The following is a 26,848-nucleotide window of genomic DNA, read 5'->3' on the forward strand; positions in this document are numbered from 1 at the left end:
ATAAAACTAAATATTTTGGGACATTTAGTAATATCATTTATGAAATGAAGGCATATCTCTTCTAACAGATGTGATTATTAATTTTTGAGAGCTTAGTCTATACCTTCTTAAACAGTTGGTGTTAACATATGAATGGATGAAATGAATTTTTTAATTGTTCTGATTTGGAAAATAGTGTAAACTACAGGTCATTCATTTTTCTGATCCATTACCTCCACAAGATTTTATTCGATACATTGCTATTTGCTTGTTTTCTGTTCACTTCTTAAATTTGTAACTTCATTCTTCACTACTACTTACATTTAATTATTTTGAGAGTGGGATGTACAGAGGAAGGGGAAAAAATGATAGAAAAAAACTGGAACAGTACTAGACAACTATTAAAAAAAGCAGGAAATAATGAAAGTCTTCAATAAGTTTGTAGAAATGGAATTGAAAGATAAGTTTATTTTGTTGCAAAAATATTTTGAGAAATTTGTGTACAAGGAATTTCATGAAAGTTCATGCAAATGTGTAAAATGGATAAACTGTGTTTGCACTGAAATTGAACTTTCTTATTCCATCTTCCTTGAACTTCTGGAAGTACCCTTATATGAACTGTAGACCGTATTTAATGAATTGGACACATTTTATACACACCTATATTTTTATCAGGCCTTTTGTGTTTACTTAAGATTTATGCACATTTATTCTCATGTTTAAAACTGTAAGAAAATGAGAACTTTTGTTTTTTTATCAAAGAATTCTGAGCACAAGTAAGTCATTCACTCCACACTGTTTTCTGGTATGTGTGCATGTGTCCATATATATGAAATAGTTTATAATAAAAATGCAGTTGGATTCATATTTGTGATTGCACATTCATGATTTATGGCTGCAGAGGATACAATTATGGTGATTATATTTTAATTGGTTACCATATACTAGTATGACAGCTTTCCTTATAAATACATAATCTGAATAAGCAATCAAAGTATGCACTTCTTTTCACCAAAAATGTAAAGGCTGTGATAGCAAAAATTAATAGTTGATGTTCTAACTCGGAAAAGCAACAAATGGAAAATTGTGTAGTTCTCAAAAAGATACTATTTTATTCTCTCGTTAACTTGCAATTCAGATCCTATGTGATTTCATTTAGAACCATATTCTTATTTTTATTTCCTGATATTCCTGATCTCACATATTGCACAAAGCTGATTTCTGACAAGGAAGGTAAATGAAAGTGGCATTCAGACGCATCCACACCCTTTGTGGTGCTCAGGTGTCCTCTTCTAGACGCCTGAGTGTGGATAACCGTCGGATTTCTTTCCCAGTGAAACTGACCTGCCCTTTGCCTGGTTTCTTAGAGCTCACACTCACCAGAGAATCATACTACTCTTACCATTTCTGTAAGTTTACTGACCTTTTCTGGCAACACTAACAATTTTAGCCAAGACATCCTGACAAGCAAGAAGAATCACAAGGAGTTTCAGCAACAGATGTCATCCTAGGAAATTAAAAGGCAGTCAGCTGAAACTCATAGAACTTAGACAATGTACAGAAATTAACACTGAATGCCAGTTTTGTGTTTCCTAACATTTAGGAAAATTACAAAATTACCAGAGAAATACAACACGTATGGTGCTTAGCATCTGATCAGCCTAAACTTCCCAGTATAAACTTGAATTCTCTGAAACAAGGTGGGGAAGAAATAATTAGTTAGCAGTAATATCTCACTACAGAAGGCTGCAATTGATGATGTGATTTAAGTGTGTTTACTTTCTTTGATTTCAATGTTTATCATCCATTATTTAAAAAGTTAGAATGTTAGTGCAGATGCTACCATGGCCACAAGAAAAATTTCCAAGATCTAGTTAAAAGTCTTTAGACTACTGTCAGTAATCAGTATACACTGAGTCTTAGTAGAGTTTTTCTGACTCATTTAGCTTTCCCTTCTGTAATGCCATTGCTGTTAGGCATCCATCAGCTGTTAGGATTGTTCAACGCAGTTTTCCAACTTCCATTTAATTGATCTTAGTTGTTGTAGAATCTTGTCAGGTGTATTGTTTGGCAGACATGTTTGATCGCTGCAGTCTTGGCACAGGTGGCAGGTACTGACCCAGCCCTTTGTCTCCTGTCCTAGATCGCCTGTGCTGTGTTCGCTGCCCTCTTACACTTCTTCTTCTTGGCTGCCTTCACCTGGATGTTTCTGGAAGGTGTGCAACTCTACATCATGCTGGTGGAGGTTTTTGAGAGCGAACATTCACGTCGGAAATACTTTTATCTGGTTGGCTATGGAATGCCTGCTCTCATTGTGGCTGTGTCGGCGGCCGTGGACTACAGGAGCTATGGAACAGATAAAGTGTGAGTTGCCGCTTGCTTGCTTTATAAGTCTAGTTGTAATAAAAGCTTTGAGCTTTTAATTTTTTTTTGAAAACTGAAGTTTTTATATTACTACCTCACAGCAATAAACGAATGCACTAGGAAAAACAATAGTTATAATTCAAACCGTAGTTAAGCCGTTTGTTTTATGGAAAATAATACATTCTAAGAATCCTAACATATAATCCTATTGGGGGATCACTTTAAAAGATGAAATCACAAGCAAGTCTTTGGTGAGAAGAATCAATTTTCTGGAACATAGAGGAAAAATATCTTACATTTGATTTGTATTGCTCATACAGAGCATGGATGAAACAGGTCCAATGCAGATAGAAAAAAACATGGCTTAGGAAAACATCGATTTAATAGTGTCCTCAGAATTTACTGATTCCAGGACATTAATTTCATGAATTTGAAAACCAAGGACCAGGTAAAGAAATTACTTTGGCCTTACAAAGATAGTGACAGAAGTTTGATTAAACAAATCAGGTGTATTTCCAATACGCTAGGATTTTTAAAAAATCAAAAACCTAAACGACTGTTTCTTTTTGAATTGTGAAGGAAAGAACAGGGAAAGTATATTTTGCAGCAGAACTTTTCCGTCAAGTGAAAGAGGCTGAGTTCTGTTGAGTGAGCAGGCGAGGTCGCGTCAAGAGGACTGCAGATTGAAGAACTGTGAAATGAGCACTGTGGAAAATGTGTTCAGGAGCCAATTAGACATTAATGGCAAGATTTCCAAGCAGCAGCGAAGACTCAGATGGGGTTAGGTAACACTTTGCACAGAAGATAATAAGCCAAATTTCCAGACTGTTCATCGGCACTCCACAGCCTGAACATGCTAGCGAGAGAGTGGCTTGTTTCCCAGAAGGAAGGATTCATAAGGAGGAACGACAGGAGGCGACACCAGAGCTGCTGGGGCACAGTTTCATTGGCATATGTCATTGGACTTGAGCAGCAGTGTTAAAGGATGACCATCAGTTTCTGTTGAGCTTTTCCCTTTGGGTGCAGCAACAGGCTCTTCACAGCCGTGTGTTTAAATGTAACTCCTAATTATTTTTGTATCTACCCTTTGTGAATTACAGTCAAATAGGAGCTCCCCTGGAGGATCCCAGTGACAACTATAGGAAAGACTAGGATTAACAAAAAATAGTGGCGACCTGCAGTTGCCCCAAACACATCTTAGGACCAAAGCTTTGGACTGCTCATAGATCTTTTTGATTTCTAAATACCACATTTATTGATCTCATTCATACACCATAACATTAATGAAGTATTACTTCATTTGAATATCGTTTGTTCATAGCACTTTCCACTGCTTTCAGGTTTGACAATGTTTCCAAAAGAAAGCCGTTAGCAATCATTTTCCCTGGATCACAGCATTTTACATTTTTGAGAAGATTTATTTTTATTTATTTGAAAAGCAGAGAGAAGGAGAGACCTGTACATTGGTTTACACCTTGAATGGCTTCAAGCTCCAAAACTAGGAGCCAGGAACTTCCTCCAGGTCTCCAGGCCAACCTCTGCTGCACTCCCAGGGCATTAACAGGGCACTGGCTCAGACGTGGAGCAGCAGAACTCTCCTGGATGCCTGTGTGGGATGCCAGGACCTCAGCAAGCGGTTCTGCCTTGTCTGTCACAGGGTTGGTCCAGGATTGAACATTTTAGTGTCCATGTACTTTCCCACTCAGACATGAAGTGCAGTGATGTATGTATTTGTGACCTAGTACTAGCTGACACACTCTCTGCAAGCAGGTTAGTTTTTCTCTAAGTTTCTGATTTATTCTTTTTGTTAAGGTGATTATTTTCTCCTACTGGATTTGCAAACTTTCCTATGACAACTGGCATGTTTGCTTCATGTTTTAGTCATTTCTTTTGAGACAGATGTCATTTTCTGGATAGTAGAAATTTTTTTTAGAATCAAAAGTGTGTCGTGTCTTGTGACTTTGTTAAAGCCTTGGCTGTCATTGCTTTAATTTCCTGCACCTTGACTAGAAGCCCTCATTACTGACGTTATTACTGTGTGGGAATACAGGCTAATTTATTTCCCAGGTACTGAGTTAAAACAAGCCTTAGCAGTAGTTTTGCAATTATGATTCTCCCCAACACAAAGAGAAAAAGAAATTTGCGGGTAGGGAAGAAGGAAGGACAACTTGAACAGGGAGAGAAAGGAGTAAGGAAAAAGCCATCACGATTCTCACAGGTGGCTTAACATGTTTCAGTCTCTCATTTGAACACATTAAATGGATTGTCTACAATGAGACCTTCAGAACACATGGAAAATGTGTTTAACTTGTCTCATGCCGAAGAACTTCCACGTGGAAACGGACAGTGAGCAAGGCAGGATTTATTGGGCAGCCTCCTGCAAGCACTTGGCAGGGGGCTGAGACAGGAGTGCCTGAAGCATCATCCCAGCAAGCGTCTTTTAGGTATAGTTTGGGGTGGAACATAAAAAACATTTGCCAGTCAATCAGAGGTCAGGGAGCAAATGCCTGACAGAGGGAGGGAATTGTAATCCTGTCAGGACTGCTCAAGATAAAACAAAAACTATCAGAAGGTAGAACTGGGAATGTCATCTTGCTATTATGATAAAAGCAGAAGCTCAGTAGAAATTGAGATCATTAATTGTATCTTGTTAGAAACAGTTTCTGGAGAGAAACAAACATTTTGTTCCCTTGTGAAGGAACTCTGGTGCTTTTCTCATTCCAGCAGGGACCTGACCTAACTCCCCGACAGCCCGTTTAATTCCTCTCAGTAGCAGATACTGAAAAGGGGACCATTATTAACTCAGCATTTTATGTTTGAAAAACTGAAATGAATGGATGGTGCTTCCAAGGCATCTTCTCAAAGAAAAAAGACAAGCAGTGAATCTTAACTTGGGTCATCTTTGCATGTAGAACTACAAACCCTGGTCCTTAATACCGAATTTGTTGTCATTCCAATTTCCATTCTTTATTGAGTGTATTTCTTCTCATATGGCACTTCTACTTCCTGCTCAACACCGAACTCTGCTATGTTGTTTTCATTTTTATTTATTTGAGAGACAGGGGAGAAGGAAGGAGAGAGAGAGACAAAGAGTATACTTCCATATCTAATGGTTTATTCCTCAAATGTCTGCACTAGTTAGGAGGCAGAAATTCAATTCAGGTCTCCTAACTGATAAGCACCCAATTCCTTGAAACAATAGTACCATCCCCCATATTTTGCACTAGTTGGAAGCTGGATTCTGAGTCCAGAGCCAGGATTCAAACCCAGTTGTTCTGATATGGGCACAGGCATCTGACCCAACAGGCCAGATTCCTGCTGCTCATTAGTTTACTAATGTCATATTTATTTGTAATACATCACTTTCCTTCAAAGTTATAAATAATTGGCAATTAACCATAATTCAGAGAAATAATGTAAACTACTTTTTGCAATTTCTAAAAAAAAATTTTTTTTAATTATTTGTTGGAGAAAGAGACAGAGAGTCCTCCTGTTAACTGCTTCGCTCTACAAATTCCTTCAACAGCTAGGCTAGGGCTTGGTCCTGAGATCTTAGCCCAGGTCTGCTCTGAATGGCAGGACTGTAATTACTTGAGTGATTCTCAGTACCTCTGATGGTCTATCTTAGCGGGAAGCTCGATTTGCTAGACTAATACTCAAGATATGTTTCTGTATCTTACGGGATGGATGTTTTCAATTATTTTTGAAATTTTATGATTCTTGGTGTTTTGTACCCCTCAGTTTTACCAGCTTCAGTATATCTAGCATCAAAGCAGTTCCATGTGTGCAGTAATCGCAATAACAGACATTTCTCCATTGACTATTCTCTCAGTGCATTGGTTTTATTATTCTGAAAATGAACTTGCGTTTCTGAAACCTTTAATAATAGTAATGATAGCTTACACTGCTAACAAGTGGAGACTTATCGATGGTAAAGGATAAAATTAGAGATAAAATTGTTTTTGTGAGTTACATAAATGCTATTTTGATAGATAGAAGTAACTATTATGTTCCATCTGCCTGATGAATCATGTTTTTCTATGAAGTGTTATCAGGACTGTTGAACGTATTATTATGTACAAAACACATACACACAAAGCATGCATAATTTGATTTTGAGAAGTTGCTTGGTTTGCCATCAATTTCCTATGTCTGTAAGAAAGTCATTATTTTCAGATATTTGTTTAATGAAATCTTATCTGTGCTGACATTGCACTCAAGAATGTGTCTAGAATAACATTGAATCATTATAATCCGACATTTAAAAATCCATTTAAGAGATTGATAATCTTTTTATTTTTTAAAATAACTCGACCAGGAGACTGTAGCTCTAAATTGCACTGTTACTGTCGAGCTCTTATTTCCATTTCTGTTCTGCTATAGTGTTGGATCTTGTTCTTCATATTGTTATACACTGCACATTCAGTGAAAATATACAGTATGGCACTGTCAGATATAATTACCGCAAGCCTAGCATTGGCTGACCAACAATCCAAATGGGACCAGTTTGGAAATTCAGTGGTTAATATTTTGGTTTTATAAGATGTAACTAACCAGTTCTTTGAAACAGTCAGTACTACAATATTGTGAAACATGCAAGCATTTTGAACCGTTAATTTTTATTTCAAGAAAAAATATGCATTAGTCTGTGGTATTTTACTTAAAATCTTACATTTGTAACTGAAAAAGCAGTGTTACCATCATGGCGGATTGGCAAGGTTAAACAGGTTTCAGGACAGCGGGGCACAGAGAAAAGTCAGACCCAGCAAGCAATCTCAACCATGAAGTCTGGCCTGGAAAATTGATGAGGGGTTCCTGAAAGCTGTGGGTTCAAACATGATCGTTTCTGTCCTATCAGAACACCCTAGAGTACTAGAAAAATAACCACGCTCATAAAAATAATTGAAATCAGACTTTATGATCTGCAAATTGTTATAAATCATGTATTGAACCTGAGGCTTGTCTGCCTACTTCACTAGTTCAAGAGCAACTCTAAAAGACATCATTAATCTTCCTTATGTAGGGAAGGACCCCAGATTCTTTTATTTTCATTCCATCATCTAACGAGCATAAGCACTCGGGTAGAAAAGGGATTGATGATTTTTTTTTAATTCACACTGTAGCATTATTCAAGAAAGAACTTGTTGAAGGAAAACTAAAATTGATAGTATATACATGCTATTTACAGATTTACTTCCTGTATTTGTTCACAATTTCCAAACAGTTTAATCTACTCACACAAAAGCATCTTTCATTGGAGTATTTCTATTAAGCAATTATGATATAATGTAAAGTACTGAAATTGACAGTATCAACATTTTATATGCAGATTTACTTGCTGAACATTTCTGTTTATCATGTATCACTGACATGAAACATCTGCCTTGTCAGATACAGTAAACAGGTTGATTTGCAGTGGCTTGGCTAGTGAGATAGTCAGGAAATATCTCCCATTGATAGATGATAAGGTGGACAAAGATTTCATGTATATATTTATATATATTATATATTATTTTGTTAGAGTCCAAGACCATATGTTATATATAAGTGCATTGCAGACTGAGAGTTCATTGTGTCATCACTGACTCACTGGGGATAACTATAATAGGACACAAAATCATCCTCATATGTAAGAATTCTAGGGTGAGTATAAATTGATTTGTGTAGGAGTTAGCCATATTGGAATTAAACCAGGGAGTGTCAGGATTACTGCCTTCTTGCTGTAAAAATGCGATGCAGTATTGGATATAAAGTCACATGTTGGACGTTAGATTTTTTTAGAGCCCCCCAAAAAGTTAAAAAAAATGAAAAGGAAACTTTTGAAAAAGATTTATGTATTTTTATTGGAAAGGCAGATATACAGAGCAGGAAAGACAGAGAGAAAGATCTGTCCACTGGTTCACTCCCTAAGTGGCCGCAGTTACCAGAACTGAGCCAATCCAAAGCCAGTAGCCAGGAGCTTGCTCTGGATCTTTCATGAAGGTGACAGGTCCCCAGGCTGTGGACCATCCAGTTCCTTACTCTTCCAGGTTACAAGCAGGGAGTTGGATGGAAAGGGGGGCTTCTGGGTCATAGTGCCGGTATGAGATCCTGGTGTATGCAAGGTGAGGATATTGGCCACTAGGCTATCGTGCCAGGCCTGATAACATTTTGTTTTTAAGATTTACTTGTTTTTATTGGAAAGCCAAATTTACAGAGAAAATGAGATATAGGAAGATCTTCCATGCACTAGTTCACTCCCCAAGTGGCTCTAACTGCCCAAGTGGAGCTGAGCTGAAGCCAGAAGGCAGGATCCTCTTCCAGGTCTCCCATGTGGGTGCAGGGGCCTTAGGTTTTGGGCCATCCTCAACTTCTTTCCCAGGCCACAAACAGGGAGCTGGATGTGAAATGGAGCAATCAGGACATGGACTGACATCTGTATGGGACCCCAGTGCTTTGCAGGGGGAGAATTAGCGAGCTGAGCCATTCCATCAGGTCCTATAACTTTTACAGCTGTCATGAGAGACATAGATCTGTATTCTAGAGATCAGTTTATATCATATTTTCTTCCACCCGGATAGTAAAACAAACGGTAACAAATGTTGAAGACATGGAAAAACTGAAATCCGCAATGTGTGCTAGCAACAGTAGAAAGCGCTTCAGAGAGCTACTTCAAGAAGTTCAGGGCGGTCACGCGGTTCAGTGGTTATGTTTCTGTTAGGGTGCCCATTTCCCAAATCCTTGACTATAGCTTCTTGTAAATGCAGACTCTAGACTGTTTCTCTTTATTTTTTCATTGGTCTCTTGACATTATAAGCAATACAAATCATATATTACCGCGTAGATGGTACAGAAAGTATGTATCACAGAGCTAAGTTGGTTATACGGAATAAAAACCCTAATTAACAACCAGATATAACTTAACTTGTATGGTCTAACAATAGCCAAATTGCTTATTGTTTACATGTAATACTTACAAAGGGGAGTTTAGGCTGACTCATGGTGTTGTAGGTAATAAAGCAAAAACCAATGCTAGTCTGTGAATTTAAAATACTTTAATAGTCATGCATCTGCTTTCACAAAAGTGAATTAAGCCAACAGCAAAAAAGTGTTCCAAAGAATGTTTTTTATACTACAGAAGTACGCTAACTGCAGAAAATAATGTGCTCTGATTCTGTTGTTTATATATATTTTTAAAGATTTAGTTTATTGAGAAAGCAGATGTCCAGAGAAAAAGAGATCAAGTTCTTCTGTCCACTGGTTCACTCCCCAAATGACCACAATGGCCGGAGCTGAACACATACGAAGCCAGGAGTCAGGAGCAAGGAGCCACCTCTGGGTCCCCCATGTGGATGCAGGGTCAGAGGTGCCTGAGCTGTCCTCTATTGCCTTCCCTGGCCACAAGCAGAGAGCTGTATGAGAACTGAAGCAGTCAGGGCACGATGGGATGCTGGCACGTGCAGGGGAAGGTTAGTCTATGGAACTACAGAGCCAGGCCATGTTGTTGGCATTTTTAAACGGTGTAAGATGTACTTCATGGGTAACATTAATATATGTTGGGTAATTGGCTGTATCAATACTGAATCACATCTTTTCAAAGTGACAAATAAAAATAAGTTGGTGAGTTGTTCAATAGTGGAGAAGGATAGACTTTGGAAGAGCCTGTGTGTTTCTCCTTGAGAAATTAGTATCATTTGCTTTGAGAAATTAATTCAATTCAGATATTTCTGATTAAGTGTGAAAGTGGTCGGTACTTGTTGGACAGTTCATTAACATTTTTGCAAAGATATCAACAGCTGTGTTATTCAATTTATAATGAGATTTTGCTAGTTTGGTAGAAAGTAATTGTGGGAGAAGAGCAACAATTTATCTTGTTAATGGTAGTTTGTAAAATTTTAAATAATTAATTAGATTTGAAAGACATAAATAGAGATGAAAGAAATGAGGCAGAGAAAGAGGGATGAACTCTCATCCACTGGTCAATCCCAGTCGGCATTGGTGTCTGTCCTGTGTGAAGCCAAAGCTGGAAGCTGTGAGCGCCATCCAGCTGTCTCCCACCAGGGGCAGGGAACCAACTCCTTGGCTGGTTGTGCTTGAGCAAAAAACCAGAAAACAGGTTCAGGACTTGACCTGAAGGTGTCCAGTGTGTAGGTGTGTGCAAGCCACCTGCCTCACCTCTAAGCCAGGTGCCTGCCTGTAGCGCCAATGATAAAACTCTGAAACCATGAACTTGTATTTATCCAGTAAAAGTTTAGCATGCATATACATATATGCATATATGTATATATAGCTTTTATTACTTTAAAAATTGCTTCAGAAGACAATTTCAGCACATACTTGTACTAAATAAATGAGAAAAAGGAAAAATTAAGGTTTGTGACATCTGACAAGCCCTCTTGAATTGCAGTATACATCCTGCCTCAAAAGCTTTCACTGTGACGTCAAAGAGGCCCATAATGCATTTGTTTTTTAACAATAAATCCTGTCTTTTTCTTATGCTACTTCTGTAAACATAATAATTATTCATTTGTGATTGAATTTCCTTTTAGAAAACAAAAATTTTAAAAATCAAAGTAAAAAAATCAAAGTAATTTGAAAATTGAAAGTTTGGCCTATCAAAATTACTAGGGTTACAAATTACATATTGCCTGGTGGACAAATGTGACGTTTAGATAAATTGAATCTTCAGTAGCAGCGATTTGTATTTTATTGGATTTATGAAATAGCCGATGCTTTCTGTATCATGTGTATGAGTAATTCATTCTGAAACTACCTTCAGCAGTGGTTTTGCCTTGTATCCAGATGATGGTGAGTGGTCAGATTTATAAAATGCCATGAGGCATGGGCACAACACCCCACATAATACTCGTCTTCAACTTAAAGCCAGGGCACAAATATCGTGGATTTTCAAGGCAGTTATTGAGGAAGGCAGGAAATACTGAAAGCTCAGAGCAAGCATGTGGCCACAACGCCAGCAGGTGTAGCCATATGGCAATCAAATTAGAAAAGGGATTCTTGCCATACAACCTTGCAGAAGATGGGAGAGCTGGCCAGCTCCCCCCGAGGGACCATTTATTCAGGAAATTTTCAGTGTTTCTCCCGTGGCCTCTGTGTTCAGGTCCAGAGGGAATTTACGTCTCTTGTACTGAACAGATATTGAAGAATGTTCTTAAAGATTAATTTCTGGTTTCATTTTTGCGTTCACAGATCACCAAGTGAAAGGCCTGTTTTCAAAGAACTTGCTAAAATGAGACAGCTTTGAAACAAATACAGCTTTGTAAGACTAAAATTTAATATCATTTTAACAAAACACTTTGGGAGATGATTTAAATTTTTAAATTACTTTAGGACCTAACTAATTACAGGAAAAAAAAAAAGAAGCATAATAAAAGTCACTGCCTCAGCACTTAGGTGTTAAAACTTTTAGCATTTTGATGTATAGACATGCAATAGTTATTAAACTGAAACGTGACTAAAATGCATTACACTTCTGACCTCTGCACTCTGGTGTCAGTTACAACCATTAGCATGACATGGGTGATTTTTTTTTTCTTCTCATGAAAACAATTGCATACATCAATGCAGTCCTCAGAAACATCACATATTGTGTTAGGTGTACGGGTTTTGAAATAGGTTTACATGTGTCTATAGGTGGAACCCCCCAAGCATTAAGTCCATGTAGACGGTAGACTTCCCACTATAGCTTTTCATGCAACTGTTCCTCTCTGGACTCTGCTGGAGGCAGCTCACTGTTACAGCTTCGGTGTTGACCCTCCTCTGCCCCCAGCTTTGGGAGAAGTCCTAACTGCGGTCAGCCCGCCGGGTGACTCTGTGTCCGGCCTCTTCTCTTTCTCGCCTTCGTCTGCAAATGACCAGTCATCGCTCCCCTATCCTGTTGGTTCATGTACATCAGCTTCTTCCTTTCTGTAAAAAAACATTTAAAAAATATGAATAGGATATATTTTTTATTTACTCCTTTATTGATGGGTATTTTAAATGCCTTGCTTGCATTTCCCTATTGCCTCCATTTAGGTCAAATGTTTGTAATTGCACAGAATTGTTTAAACCCTGCGGATTTTCCAGAGTAGACCGTGTAGCTCAAATGTTTACCACTGGAGGTTTCTTTTAATTGTGCCTCAAATGGAGCAAAACTGGCAAATAATTCAAGATATTATTTTTAACATCACATGTAATTTGTTCAAAATTTGCATTAATCTTTCTCGCAAGTAGTCACTTCCATTTTGTCTTTCTGTCAGCCTGAAGAATGAAATGTAATTTCCCAGAGGCTTCCAGAATTGGGGGAGTATTAAATGTAGCTGAAATTAAGTGATTAATAATTTACTTTTAGGTCATGAATCAACTTCATGGGATGCTAAGTAGCATTTGCAACCCTAGAAGTACGCGTAGTAACAATGCACTTTTTAAGACTCAAGAACTCGCAAAGATTGGCTGCCCAACCCAGTTAAAATTCACTCTTCCGATACCACGTTTATTTCTCTCTTCTTTGTACTGAATTCCTCAGATCTTCTTGACAGGAAAATGTCACTTTGCTTGACAACTGATAGGCAGGTTATGTAGCACGGTAATTGGAGAGAAAAGGATAGCTTAAAGCTACTTGAATTAATAGCTTTGTGGAGGGCTTTTTCTTCCTCCCTCTTCTTTCTTTCTTTCTTTCTTTCTTTTTTTTTTTAAGGTTTCCGTGACAGACACAGAAGGCCCTAGCGAATAGGCCCAGTGCCATTTGTTCCTGCTTCCTGCAGGGCTAATTATCTTACTCCATCAATAGTGCTGTCAGAAATTGGGCACATAATTCAGCATTTAAATGAACAAGCCATGTAATATTTCCTATCTCCCAGCGGAATGCTGTGCAGCTCCCATTCTTCTCTGTCACTCGCTCACTCTTGATGTATGTCCCACACCCAGTCCTTGACTGCCTTCTCTCCCTTGTGTTTCTCTGCAGATGCTGGCTCCGACTTGACACCTACTTCATTTGGAGTTTTATAGGACCTGCGACCTTGATAATTATGGTAAGAACTCCTAATTAACTGTGTGTTTTTCAGGTCAAGAAATAAAACTTTTGCTATCCTTGCACTCACTATCTTTAATTTACATAGGTTAATTTGGGGAAAGCATGTACATATTTGACCCTACATAATTCAGGCAATTAGACACTCATTATAGTCTACTTACGTATTATAAAATAGTTCATCAAAGCTAGCGGGAGAAGAAATGATGAGTTTGTAACTATGCAGGATAGGAACTCAGTCGTCTCAATCCAACATTACTCATTTAGTTTTATAATGGTGTCAACAGTGATGACTCTAACAGCTCTAACAGTAGTTTATTTCCATTCTTTTTCATTTGGAAAATTTGAATTGAAATCAGACCAGACTTGGGAAAGTGGGGAAACACCTGACTGTTTGTTACAGATTGGGTTCCTATCTAAATCTTGAGAACCATAAAATTTAGAAGACTTACTTGAAAATGGCACAACCAGATTGGGCGTGCATTCTGGAATTGTGCTTCTTTTTCCATGGCAGGCTACATAACACCAGGATTCCAATTAGGATCTATGTATTTTATTTAACACTAAGTTGCCATTTTCACTGTTTACAAAAATATAGAACTGACCATTTTTTAACTGAAATGTTAACTCCCTGTCTGAATAAAATACCTTCTTATCTGAATTCCCAGGGGCCAGTATATTTTGCAATTCAGAAATTTTTCAAAGCAATATTATGCATATAGATATTATAATATATCTGCTGAGGATGAGGCATTTGCTCTGAATTAAGGTCATCTGCCAGGATGTGATCATGGTAGGGACTTGTCAGTACTCTGTCATGGCACACAGCTGAATTTCAATAGAAAAATCATTGATAAAGTAAGCACAAGTAGAATAAAGATCATTGGGTCAGGCACAGATAGTTCAGGGCTAAATACTGGCCTTGCACTAGGGGGATCTCATATGGGCGCTGCTTCATGTCCCCACTGTTCCACTTCCTGTCTAGTTCCCTTCTTGTGGCCTGGGAAAGCAGTAGAGGATGACCCAAAGTCTTGGGACCCTGCACCCCCATGGGAGACCAGGGAAAAATTCCTGGTTTTGGATAGATTTAGCTTTAAGCCATTGCAGCCACCTGGGGGGGCGGGGTGGTGAATCAGTGGATGGAAGATCTTTTTTCCTTTTCTCTGTACATGCTTTCCCCAAATTAATTGGAAGGAAAGAAGAAAGGGAAGGAAGGAGGAAGAGAGGAAGGGAAGAAAAAGGAAAAGACCGTTAACCAGCTTATGTCCGTACAGTTCGGATCTTGCAGCCTAGTGTTTTCAGTTCAGATTTGGCTTTTTTGCCACTCAATGGATTTTTTTGTTTGTTTGTTTTTAACTTTCACTTTTTCTATTTGTTGGATTTAGGAATAGCAAAGTGTCATGAGCTTGTGTTGTTACATCATTTTAATACAATTTTTTCAATTTATTTTTCTTTTGAAGTAAAAATTAGAAACAGAGAGGTCTTCCATGTGCTGTTTGAGTGTCCAGGTGCCCACAGAAACCAGGGTCTGGCGGTGGAAACCAGCAGCCAACTTGGGCCCCGGCCAGCGGTATTGGGGGCAGGGTCCTAATGCTTGGGCCTTCCTCTGATGCTTCCCCCATTGCATTAGGCGGAAGCTGGGTTAGGAAGTGAAGCTCAGGGACTCCAAGCATATCCCTCAGAGCATCTTTTAAAAGGATGGTCATAGTGTCCAGCTACCCTGAGCTGTGAAATATTTCAGCCATTCAGCTGTGGTTCTGCACAGTTGATGTACTTGTGCTATAGGGAATTTACCCTGAAGCTTTTCACTTTGAACCCTGTGCTTTCCCTGTTTCCAGTGATAAAACAGCACTACTCAGGGTTCACCGCCCCCACTTTTTTAAACCCTAGTTTGCTCTAGCGTTCAAATGTAACCACACTTGATCATGTTTTTGAGCTAGCAATGCAAAACATAATTGATTCAGTGTTTGTGTTTGTAATGTGGGATTTGAGATGCATCCCTAAACAATGAAGTGGGAGACATGTTCAGAGTAGAGAAGTAGTAACACACCCCAAATGACTGTTTTGTTCCTTGATTGTTTCGTTTTGGTTTTGGGTTATCTCAGGCATACACCAAGCTTTGATTGGTTGCATTCCTTTCTCCACCATTGATTGCAAAGGCTGCAGATTTGGTGTTAGTCTGTGTTTGGCCTTGGTGGTGCTTTGTCACTCAGGGCTCTGCCCAGTCCCCCCACTGGCGTCTTGCCCTTCCTATAGCTTTGAGCAATCATCCATGATCCAATTCATTGGAAAGTGCAATGAGAGCAGTTTTCCCAGAACAGTTCGTCTGTAATAGGATCGACTTGCCTTGCTTCCACTCCAGTTATGCTACGTTAACAATCCCTTTTTGCTTTCCAGCTTAATGTAATCTTCCTCGGCATTGCTTTGTATAAAATGTTTCACCATACTGCCATACTGAAGCCTGAATCTGGTTGTCTTGATAATATCAAGTAAGTAGTTGTCTTTTTGTTTGTTGCCTACAGGTTGCCTTACTTTTGTCCCCGAATTTTTTGTTGTATCAGATCTTAAGACCAAATGTTCAAGGGGATCAGCATGTATTATCATTGCAGAATATGGTCATTCGGTGATATTGGTACCCAAATATTGGAAAAGCAATATTTTACCCTGAAGGGGTAGAACTCCCAGAGTATGTATCTGCTGTTTAGATGGCAACTCTCCTGACTTACGCCTCCCCAGTGCACACTGTGTTCCAGCTGAGATGCTTGGGAGGGGAGTGCAGCAGATTCATAAGTGCTTTGAATTTTCGAGTATTTGCATAAACTTTACAGCTGATGATCTTTAGTTCACATGTTTGAAATCAGAAATGCTCAGCAACTCAAAGTTTTTGAACTCAAATGTGATTTTCAAAGTATCTTACATTGTTGAGCTTTTCCCAGTTGGGATACTCGGCCTGTACTTTGCATTCAATGTCCAGCCTCAGTGGACTGAAACAGAAACAGGATCTCCCCTGCGGGAAATGCGGGGAAATCCGTGGGCAACGCCTCGCCAGGAAACCGCCTTGCACCTTGCAGAGTTTGTTCTTTAACCCTGGTTCCATTTTCCCATGTTTGCAAAAGCCTGACTATGACAGTGAGATAAAACAATTCACTTTTCAATACTGGTAACATTTTTAAAACTCACACATGCAATCAGCATGTACAGAGCTATCTTATGTTTTCTGAAAAAGAAAAATCACGGAGTTTCTGGGTATAATGAAAACAAATTTAGTTTCTTTGAAGTTCATAATGTATGAAAGAGATAGTAAGGTTGGAATGCATTTGGTCAACATGTATCCCATATAACATTATGTTTTCATACAAGAAAACGTGTTTTTTTAAAAAAATAATAGGAATGTTAAGTTTTGAAGTTTTTTTTTTTTTTTTTTTTTTTTAAAGATTTATTTTTATTATTTTTTCATTGGAAAGGCGGATATACAGAGAGGAGAGACAGAGAGGAAGATCTTCCGTCCGATGATTCACTCCCCAAGTGAGCGCAACGGGTCGAAACTATGCTGATCCGAAGCCAGGAGCCTCTTCTGGGTCTCCCACGCGGGTGCAGGGTCCGAAAGCTTTGGGCCGTCCTTGACTGCTTTCCCAGGCCACAGGCAGGGAGCTGGAAGGGAAGTGGGGCTGCCGGGATTAGAACCGGCGCCCATATGGGATCCCGGGCGTGCAAGGCGAGGACCTTTAACCACTTGCGCCACCGCGCCGGGCCCAGTTTTGAAGTTTTAATGAGGTCATTTGTGACTTTCATATCTACTGATTTTTTTTTTTTTTTACCTCAGAATACAGCAACTACCAACCCTTTTTCAAGTTACATTGTATTGTGATAGTTCCTGGACCATAATAGCCCCTCAGTGAATGCTTATGATACTGAATGGTATAATGAAAACTTTAGCAACAAAGTTTCATTGACATTAAGTAGTTAATTTTATTGAAGGAATCAAATCAGCTGAGAAGGATAGCCAAGAACTTAGAAAAATACAAATATCAAAGTCCTATGAGTAATAGCCTTCGTGGTTCTAAAGTCACTATATTATTTAAGTACAATTCAACTGTCATTGCAAAATACAGTTAATTCCTCAGGCTGATCTTTCCTGATGAACTGACATTTGAAAAAGCACGTAGGCAAATAAAACATATGTGTCCTTATCACACCTCTGGCCTCAAGTTAAATATGAGTTGCATCTTTGCACCTATAGTCCTGTAGTATAAAATACAAGTATTATTCTGATTATTTATGTGGTGTCTTCAAAGTACCATAAAAACACAAATAGCATGTTGTTATTGAAATAATATCATCTACGAGGTTAAAAAATAGAAAAAAAACTTCATTCTTGTCCTGTCTGATATAGCTTTTACAAGACTTCTCCAACTTAGTTTTCTTACTTTAGCTTTGAAATTGATGCTTAGTATTGCTGCTTATTTTAAATTTTTAGGTTTTTTTTGGTTCTTTCTCCAAATGTATTTCTGTAGATAATGTGAATTAATTTGATATCACTGTTAAGAAAACAATAAAACTCATAAAAATTAATAATGAAGTGCATTTAGCAGCGTTGATGATATCAGCGTTTTTCTTTTTTTATTATATTTTTGACAATCTTTACATAGTTAATTAAGGTAAAAAGTTTCAAGGGCTACAGGAAAGTGGGTAAGACTATTATTTCCATATTGTTTCCTTCATGTTAAAGGGGGAAACTAAGGGAGAAGGCCCACCCAGTTTCCCACCCTCCCCAGGTCCCGGATGTAGGGCATGCTCCGAGGGTCTTGCTCAAGTGGTTTTGATGGTTCACCAGTTATGAATCGCTGCCAATCTTGCCACTCCAAGCAGGATGGGGTCTTTGAAGAATCCACTAATTGACAGTCCATCTTAGAGTCTCCGTTTGCCCAGGGTTTCGCTGCCAACATATACCTAAGATGGTTGATTGACCTGTTCTGTCTTCTGTCTTGTCTTGGTTAGGGTTCTGAGTCCAGCATTTCAATTGGGGAGATCTCCAAAGAAACTTTGTCTGAGGTGTTCTCAGACGAGATGCTTGTATGTGCTAGCAAGTGCAGGGCCCGGCAGTCCATCGCCCCGATCAGCTCGTGGTTGCAATCGCTGGGTTGGTTTTGTTTTCAGCCCCGGCTTCCACTGGAACCAATGGGTGTTGCAGTCCAGCCTGGTTCTGCCCAGCACATACTCTGTCCTCGCATAAACAAGTGGGAGCTGCAGCATAGTCAGAGCAACCCACAATAACCCCCACTGAGCCCACCCCCTACCCTGGTTTGCCAGTATGTGTAGCAGTAGTCCAGTCTGTCCCACATCCCATTCGGCTCTCAAACATGTCAATGGGTATTAAAGCTTAGTTCCATCTAACCAGCTCCACTATGCAGCCCACACAGATGCTGTTGGATGTCTGTCTAGCCACCCCAGCCCCTGTCCTAGTTTTATGCCCTCCTGTGGGGTGGTAACCCAAGAGGGAAGAGTCCACTATTCCCCTCCCAGACCTCTCCCACTCCCGGATTATGCACTCTCCAGGTAGTTCTGTGGTTTGACTTAACAGAATTAGGCCCCCAGTGCCAGCTTCTGCCAGCTGATGCTGTTGGGCTAAGCCAAGTCAACCTTTACCCGCTCTAATTTTGTTTGCACCAGTAAGAATAATCAGCCCAGCCTGGCTTTTCCCTGATCTAATCCACATGAGGCGCACAGGAGTTGTAGCCCTGCTTAGTCTGGTCTGCCCCCATCGTAGCTCATGCTCTCCAGTGGGAGCAGGTATCCGTCAAGGGAACTACCCCTTATTCCCCCTGCTGGCTCCGCCCCCTCCCTTCCTGGTTCTCATGCGGGCTGGTTGGGTGCTGTGGTCACATCCAGTACAGGCAACCACACCCTGGCATTCTGTATTGTGCACCGGTATTTGTTGCAACCGAACCTGGCTCGACTCACACTGTTCTGATGCTTGGATTTGCCAGTGGATGATGTAGACAGATTCAGCCTGATCTACTCCTGACCCATGCCAAATGTATGCCAGTGGGTAACTTTCCATGGCCTGTTCTGGACTGTTTCCTATCATGTTTCTTGCGCTTACCTGCCGGGTCTGTGTCCTGCCAGAGGAGTTGCCCAGGCTCCTCCATCAGAACCTCTCCCAGTGCCAGATTTTGCACATTCCAGTGGGTCCATGAGCCAGCCCTACTCAGTTTACCTCCTGTCCTAACAGGAACAGTGGCTTTTCCTGACTGGCCTTCAACCCAAACTGGTCCTTGCTGCTGGATGTTTCAGCCCAGCCATGGCTTGTCCATACCCACATACAGCTCACACATGGCTCAGTATGGGTTTGAGACCTTGCCTAGTCCATCTCACATCTGCCCTGGTCCTCCAGGACACCAGAGGGTGTTGGAATCTGGCCCGGCTTGGTGCATCCAATCCCAGTCCACACTAGTGCCAACGGAGACTACAACCATATCTTGATCAGAATGCAGCCCCCATTCCAGCCCATGCGCCCCTTGGTGGGAACCTCAACCCAGCTAGGGTTGTCCCCTTAGCTCCCAAACTCGGCCTGTTCCCAGCCATAGATCATATGCATGCCAGTGGTTGCTCTGACTCAGCTTGGCTCAGCCCCTCACCTGTCCTGACCTCTGCCTTGGACACTGTGGCTTAGCGTTCCTGGCTCACGCAGACCAATAGGTGTAAGAGCCTAGCTCGGCATGACCTGTGCTTCATCCTGGTCTCTAGTTTTGCTTGTGGGCTAAGGTTTGCTTAGTCCTGTCCAGTATACACTGTTCCATTACCAATTGACACATTAGCCAGCTATTGGAGCTACTTTGCCCAGCTTGTCCGACCCCCAGGTCTGGACCACATGTTCACCAGTGGGAGCTGTGTCACGCCAGGGAAGTTTCCCAAGTTCCTCTACTTAATCCACTCCCAGACCCAGTTCTCATAAATGCCATTGGGTTTTAGGCCAGGTTCCGGGAAAGTCTGGCTTTCCATTTGGCCTTGTATGAGCTGGTGAACATTGCAGCCCGGCCCACCCCACACCCTATTCAGGATACACATTTGGGTGCTGCTGCCTTGACCAGTCCAGCTGTTGTCAGTTCCTTTACCTGTTATTGATGGCAAGCTCCTAGGTCACACTTAGCTTAGTCCATGACCACCCCAACTCTTGAGCTAACCAGTGGGGCTAGAATTTCCACAGGATTTGGCCCAGACATCCCTAACAGAATCTACACCCAGATATGGTTCTCGAGTGCTAGCTAATGTAATGGCCCTGCATAATGTGACCCTTCTCCTGATCCATCATCATGTCAGGTAATAGGATATAATTCTGATGGACAAGCCCCAAGCCATAGTTTTTGCATGGACTGGTGTTTGGTGGTCAGCATTGTTCAGTGATTACAAGTTCTTCAAAGGAAGATTTAGTGTCATTGGGAATCTTTAGGATGGATTTACCTAAGTAGCTATTCTAAGAACCAAAAACCCAGAGATCCTAGCCGGGCAGCCAGCAAGCGGAGCCTGGCACCAAAAAGCGCACTGGCTGCCCAGGGACAGCTCACCATGTGCACGTGGTGGCTGGCTCTGGGATCCAGGCATGAGACACCCTGGGAGGCTGCTGGAAGTTTCAACCCCCAGGCCCAAGGTCACGCCCCTCCCCAATCCCATTCACCTTTCAATGAGGGCAACGGGTGGACCCCAGACCTGCCCAGTCACGGAGACTTCCCCCCCTCAGTGTACTCACCCCGAAAGGAGCAGCCCCCGGAGCCCAGGCATGGTGGCTGGTGTCTGGGCCAAGGTGTTTTTTTTTTTTTTTAAATTATAAAACAAAATGAAACCTTAGTGAAAAACTCCTTATTTGAATTCCGTCTAAATTCTTTGCATAGTGGTCTCCCTCTCTTTCAAATGGGTTTAATGGAAGACATTCCAAATCAAATAATAGCAGAGCAATACAAACAATTATGTTTATATTTTTAAAATTTATTTTATGTGAAAGCAGACAGAAGGGCGGGGTGATAGTGATTGAGGAGGAGCGAAAGAGGGAAAGTGGATCGAGGGAGAAAGGGAGTGATGGGAAGAGGAGGAGAGAAAGAAAAGATGAGAGAGGAGGGAGATCTTCTATCTAGTAGTTCACTTCCCTGATGCTTATAACAGCCAGTACCTGGACCAGGCCAAAGCCAGGAATGTGAAAATCCATTAGTCTTCCAATGGGTAGCAAAGTTCCATCCACTTGGGCCATTTTTGGTTGGTTTTCCCAGGTGCATTAGCAGGGAGTTACACCAGAAGCAGATCAGCTGGAGCTGTAACCAGAGCTCCAATATCAGATGCTGGCCTCATAGCCACTGGCTTACTGCCTCAGCACAATAATCTTGATCTGTGATGATGCTTTTTACGAATTATTACCAAAGGAAGTAGCGAAGTTGGGTGATTATTGTAGTATTGAGGGTGAGCTGGAGATGGAAGAAGCATGGATATGGAAGAGCTGATGTCAGGAAACCAGTGACAGGTTGAAATATTGGAAAGGGAGTTATATTCCTTACCTGGGGAAGTATATGGAAGAGAGACACGCAGAGCAGAAGCTGAGCCATTCCATACAATGGAATCAAGGGATGACGCCCTTCCACCCAAGGTGGAGCTTGGTTAGAGTAGATACGATGCAGGGCAGTGAATTGAAGGATTGCTACCTACTCACGTTGATAAAGTAGGTTTGGCAGGTTGGGCCATGTTAAAGACAGATCTCAAGAAATACCTCTCAAGCAAATACTTCTTAGGACCTTTGGAATCTTGATCAAATTTTTTAGTTTAAGAGACATTGGGTTTATTATTTTAAGAAGTGCTTATAAAGAGTCAGTAGGACATAACTGATTTAAAGGAAGGATTTAAGAAAAAGAATAGTAATCTTGAACTTTAAGCAAATCCCCAATCTGGCATTTTTTAAAAAACAAAATTAAGCAACTGTGCAAAATATATTTTGAAGTGGATATAGATGAAGTAATAGTGTTTATCTTAAATATCTAAGAATTTTTATCTCTGAAAATTTTTATGTAAGTACATGGTTAGGGTACATAATTAATATTTGGGGATAGAAAGGTTGTTTTGGTTGTTGGTTTTGGTTTTGAGGGTATCCTTGTTCATGTTTTTGTAAGGTGGCAAGCAACATGGCTACTTAGTGGTTAAGAAAAAGTTGCATATAAAGCATTTTAGGAGTGGCTTTCTAAATTCATTCATTCACTTATCACACCGTTGCTACTTTTATGATACATGTTCTTTCACACCTATTGAACTCAGCCACCTGAAATGTTCTGGCTTTGCCCTACACTCCAGTCATTGTCCCTTAGCAACTGCTGCCCCCTGTGGAATCGCCACAGCATGGCACTGTCCTAACTTGTTGATGCTTGCCCTGGCCCTTCTGCTGGTCTCCTGGAAAAATTGGTGCTGACCTTGCCAACTCCCCTGGATAAAATTCCTCCTCCAGGAGTCCTCTTGCTACTCAGCAAAAGCCTACACGCCATGCCATGGGCCTCGCACCATCCTCTTCTTGTCCTTAGCAGCTTGCTGCAACATGTGCAGTGTGGACAGTATTGAAGGAGAGTGGCATACAGTGAGATTAAAAAAGAGAGAGAGAAAGAGAGACAGGGCAGAAAATCAAAGATTATCAAGAAAGGGGTGGAGGGAAGCTTTCTATTAAGGCTGGTGAGGAGGAAAGAACCTGTGAGCTGGTTGCAGAACAGCATTTTTAAAAAGATTTATTTAGTTTTTTTTATTGGAAAGACAGATTTACAGAGAAGATGAGAGACAGAAAAATTGTTTTAATTTTACTTTAAAAATATTATCATATTTTGATAGTTTTTAAAATTTATTATTATTATTATCATCATCATCGTCATCATCAACATTTTATGATATAGTTCCATAGGCCCTGGGATTTCCCTTAACTTTTCCCCAATTCCCTTACCCCTAACTGAGTTCCCTCATATCATCACTATAGTATAGTTCTTCACACACAGTCATATGTCCATCATGTGGGCATGGACAATGGAAGAGTCCAGCATCCTATTATCCTATTACCATTGGAAGTCTGTCTTTGGTCTTGAAGTAGAGATGCATACTACATTGTATCCTCACATCTGGATATGATAGTCTACGTTACACAGTTATTATACATCCTCTTAAACGTTAAGCCACAATTTGAAGCAACAGCAGGAAGAAAAAAGAAGGAAATTTGCAATGCCATGAAGTTAAATAACATGATACTAGATATGATAGTCTCCATTACACAGCATTACACAGTTAATATACTTCCCTTTAAATGAAAAGCCACAATACAAAAACAACAACAGGAAGAAAAAAAAATTTACAATGCCATGAAGTTAAATAACATGCTACTGAATGACTGATATGTCACCGAAGAAATGAAAAAGAAAATCAAGACTCTCCTTAAAGAAAATGATGCTACTGTATGATCTATGAATCAGTGAAGGATTTAATCAGAAGAAAGTGTTTTGAAGATGTGAAACTAACAGAAACAAATCAAAATTCATGAGATATAGTTTCCACTGATCTTTGTTGTTGAGTGTCTCCTGTAGGCAACAAATCGATGGGTTTTGCTTTGTAATCCAGTGTGTTACTCTATGAGAGTTGATTGAGTTTAAGCCATTTACATTATGAATGGGTTAATATGTATGGGTGGTGATTTGGTCCTGTCATTTTAGCAGTGGGTTGTTCATTGGTTTAGTCTTCTGTTGTTATTTTATTAGGATGTTCTATGCGTTTGCCTTTGGTTTTGGTAGATGCTATTCCTTTTCTCTGTCAAAGAACATCTTTGAGTATCATTTGTAGGGCAGGTTTGGAAGAGGCATATTCTTTTAACTTTTCTTTACTGTGGAAGAATTTTATTTTATTTTTAAAGACAGAGGAAACTTTGCTGGGTATGTTATCCTGGGTCGACAATTTTTTTCTTTGAGAATCTGGAATATGTTGCTGCATTCTCTTCTGGCCTGTAGAGTTTCCTCTGAGAGCTCTCCTGTGAGTTTAATTGGCATTTCTTTATATGTCATTTGATTTTTTTTCACATGCACATTTAAAGATATTTTCCTTATGTTTGATTGAAGAGAGCTTAAAGATTACATGTTGTGGTGAAGACTGCTTTTGGTCAACTCTTTTTGGGAGTTCTGTGCCCCTCCTGGATGTTGTTTCCCAGTTCTTTCTCTAGATTAGGGAAATTTTCCCTTATTATTTCATTAATTGCATTTGTAAATCCAGCTTCTCTTTCTGCACCTTCTGAAACTCCCATAACTCTTATATTTGGCCTTTTAATAGTGACTTTCAATTCTTGAATACCTTTTTTTAGCTTGACCCAGCTCTGCTTCCACCTCTTTGTTTGTTTCCTCCTGGTGACAGGAAATATCTTCTAATTTTGAGGTTCTTTCTTCTGCTTGCTTCATTCTATTTTGGAGACTCTACACTGTACTTTTCATTTGCTCCACTGTATTCTTTGTTTCTGATATATCAGCTTTCATTTGATTTTCATTTCATTTCCAGTGTGACATATTCCTTAAATTCCTTGAATGCCTGCTTTGCATGGTTCTCGTCGTTGATAAGAAGCTTTATAGCAAGAGGTTTGAATTCTGTGTCCCCCATTTTCTTGATGTCTTCCTCTGCAAACTCTGATGTTGGCAACGGGTTTTGCTCCTTTGTAGGGGAGTCTTCAGTAATATGCATTTTGCCTCTGTGTCTTCTTTTGCTCTTGATCATTGTACTTCTAGTTGTCAGATTCTTCTCCTTGGGGCAGGTTTCTAAGCTGGGTCACTCACAAGTCTACAGTTTGATTTTACTTATTGTATTTGGCACACAGCTCTTTGCAGCCAGTTGTGCCACTCTCTCCAGCAAGTTTCAGGTCTGGGTTCTTATGTTAGGTTTCCACCATGGTCTCTGTAGCCCCAGCTCCTGGCTCACCAGTGTCCACCTCCTGTGATATTGTGTTGAGGCGGCACCATTGTCTGTACAAGCTTTCTCCCACTTCCGAATGGAGCATGTCCCAGGATTAGGAAGACACGAGGTGTTCTATATAACTAGGTTGTTGTTGGTGGTGATTTTGCTGGTACCTGTTGGCCATTAGGCCTGAGGGCCTCAGGGACCTATTTTGACCCATATGATGCCTTAGTTGGTGTTATTTTCCTGTGGTACCAATGCAATGCTCTGAGCTCAGTGAGTTCTCACCAAGCTCATCGCTTGCACAGCTCACTGTTGCCCCTCTAGTCTTATGGTCTTTCTACACTGTACAAAATATGCACCCGATGTACAGTGCACTACTAGAATTCTTTATCTGCTGACCGTTAGGTCTGAGGGCAACTCAGACCTATCTTGGGTGGAACCTGTAGGATGTCACATTGCTGCAGTCCTCTGAATCAGAAATGCATTCACTCCCAGCTCAGTGCATGTACCAGTCCTTTTCCTAGCCTTTGCCACCTTAAACAAAATGGTGCCTGATTTGGCTCTAGAGCTTGCACTGGGTTGTGAAATCCACCCTGTTCCCAACTGCCCAGCTGGAATCTGCCACTCTTTGCCTGCTCCTGCTCAAATCAAACAAACCAATAGGACGAGCAATACTTTGTCTGGGTTCACCTCTAGAGCTCCCGGTATGCATCTCTTCCCACCTTGTTGCTGGTGGATTTCGGCTGCCAGTGGAGTCCAGATCCCTGTTCCCTGAATGCTACTGGGGTATCGGTCAGTACAACACTACACTGTATTGTTTGCTGCTTTCCTGTGTCTGTCAGTCTCCAGGTACCCCTCTGCTGCTGTTCTGTCTTCTCCTATTTGCTGGAATGTGCCCTGTCTGCTTCACTCTGGCTAACATTTCTCCATCTGTTTAAACATGTCCTTACCTTATTCTGCCATCTTGATTCTCAGCAAAACAGCATTTTATGGAACTGCTTGGGGCGTCAAGGTATAAGAATTGATGTGGCACAAGCATTGATAGCCACACTCCAATTTCATGTTAACTAGTTTATGCTTTATCAGAAAGCAGCGGTATGAACCAAGTACAGAAGTCAGCACATGAATGTCTCATAGATATCCACAAAGCACACAGCTCTGTGGCCTGGGATCCTGGTTCTCCTGCAGACATGGCTTGTGTGACCTTGATCTGTGCTGCCAGTGGTTTGTGCACTCCAGATTCCAGTCACAGTCTACCCTGCTCTTTGTCCAGGTATACTGGCTTGTACAAAGTGTTCAGCCTGTTGCATGCTGGGGGTATTTTAGGTGTGCTCGGTGTGGGTTCCACCCTCCTTTCTCCTCATTTCTCACTTTCTCTTCCCTTTACTGGGCCTGGCTGATACGTATTTATCCTTTCATTTAATTATCATTTTATTCCTTGAGAAATAAGTGTTTTTTCCATTCCAAATCTACTTGGTCATTGTTATCAGAAGCCCCTTTGCAGTTAATCTAGAACATTTAGCTGGCTAGCTGTTTGCTGTATCAGTGATATATTTGGAAAGA

General features: G+C 40.5%; 1 protein-coding gene across 24 annotated transcripts in view; it reads left to right on the plus strand.

The window, feature by feature from the left end:
• The window catches only part of ADGRL3 (adhesion G protein-coupled receptor L3), a 472,380-nt gene that overhangs the window by 387,011 nt on the left and 58,521 nt on the right, over nt 1-26,848 (plus strand). For all 24 annotated transcript variants that reach the window (XM_040966525.1, XM_040966524.1, XM_040966523.1 and 21 more), the window contains 3 exons: nt 2,123-2,343; nt 13,283-13,349; nt 15,746-15,837. In XM_040966525.1, the coding sequence (XP_040822459.1) occupies nt 2,123-2,343; nt 13,283-13,349; nt 15,746-15,837 (380 nt within the window). The remainder of the gene's footprint in view (nt 1-2,122; nt 2,344-13,282; nt 13,350-15,745; nt 15,838-26,848) is intronic.

The sequence above is a fragment of the Ochotona curzoniae genome, unplaced genomic scaffold, assembly GCF_017591425.1.
Source record: "Ochotona curzoniae isolate NIBS_2020 unplaced genomic scaffold, NIBS_Ocur_1.0 scaffold_4506, whole genome shotgun sequence".
Taxonomy (NCBI): Eukaryota; Metazoa; Chordata; class Mammalia; order Lagomorpha; family Ochotonidae; genus Ochotona; species Ochotona curzoniae.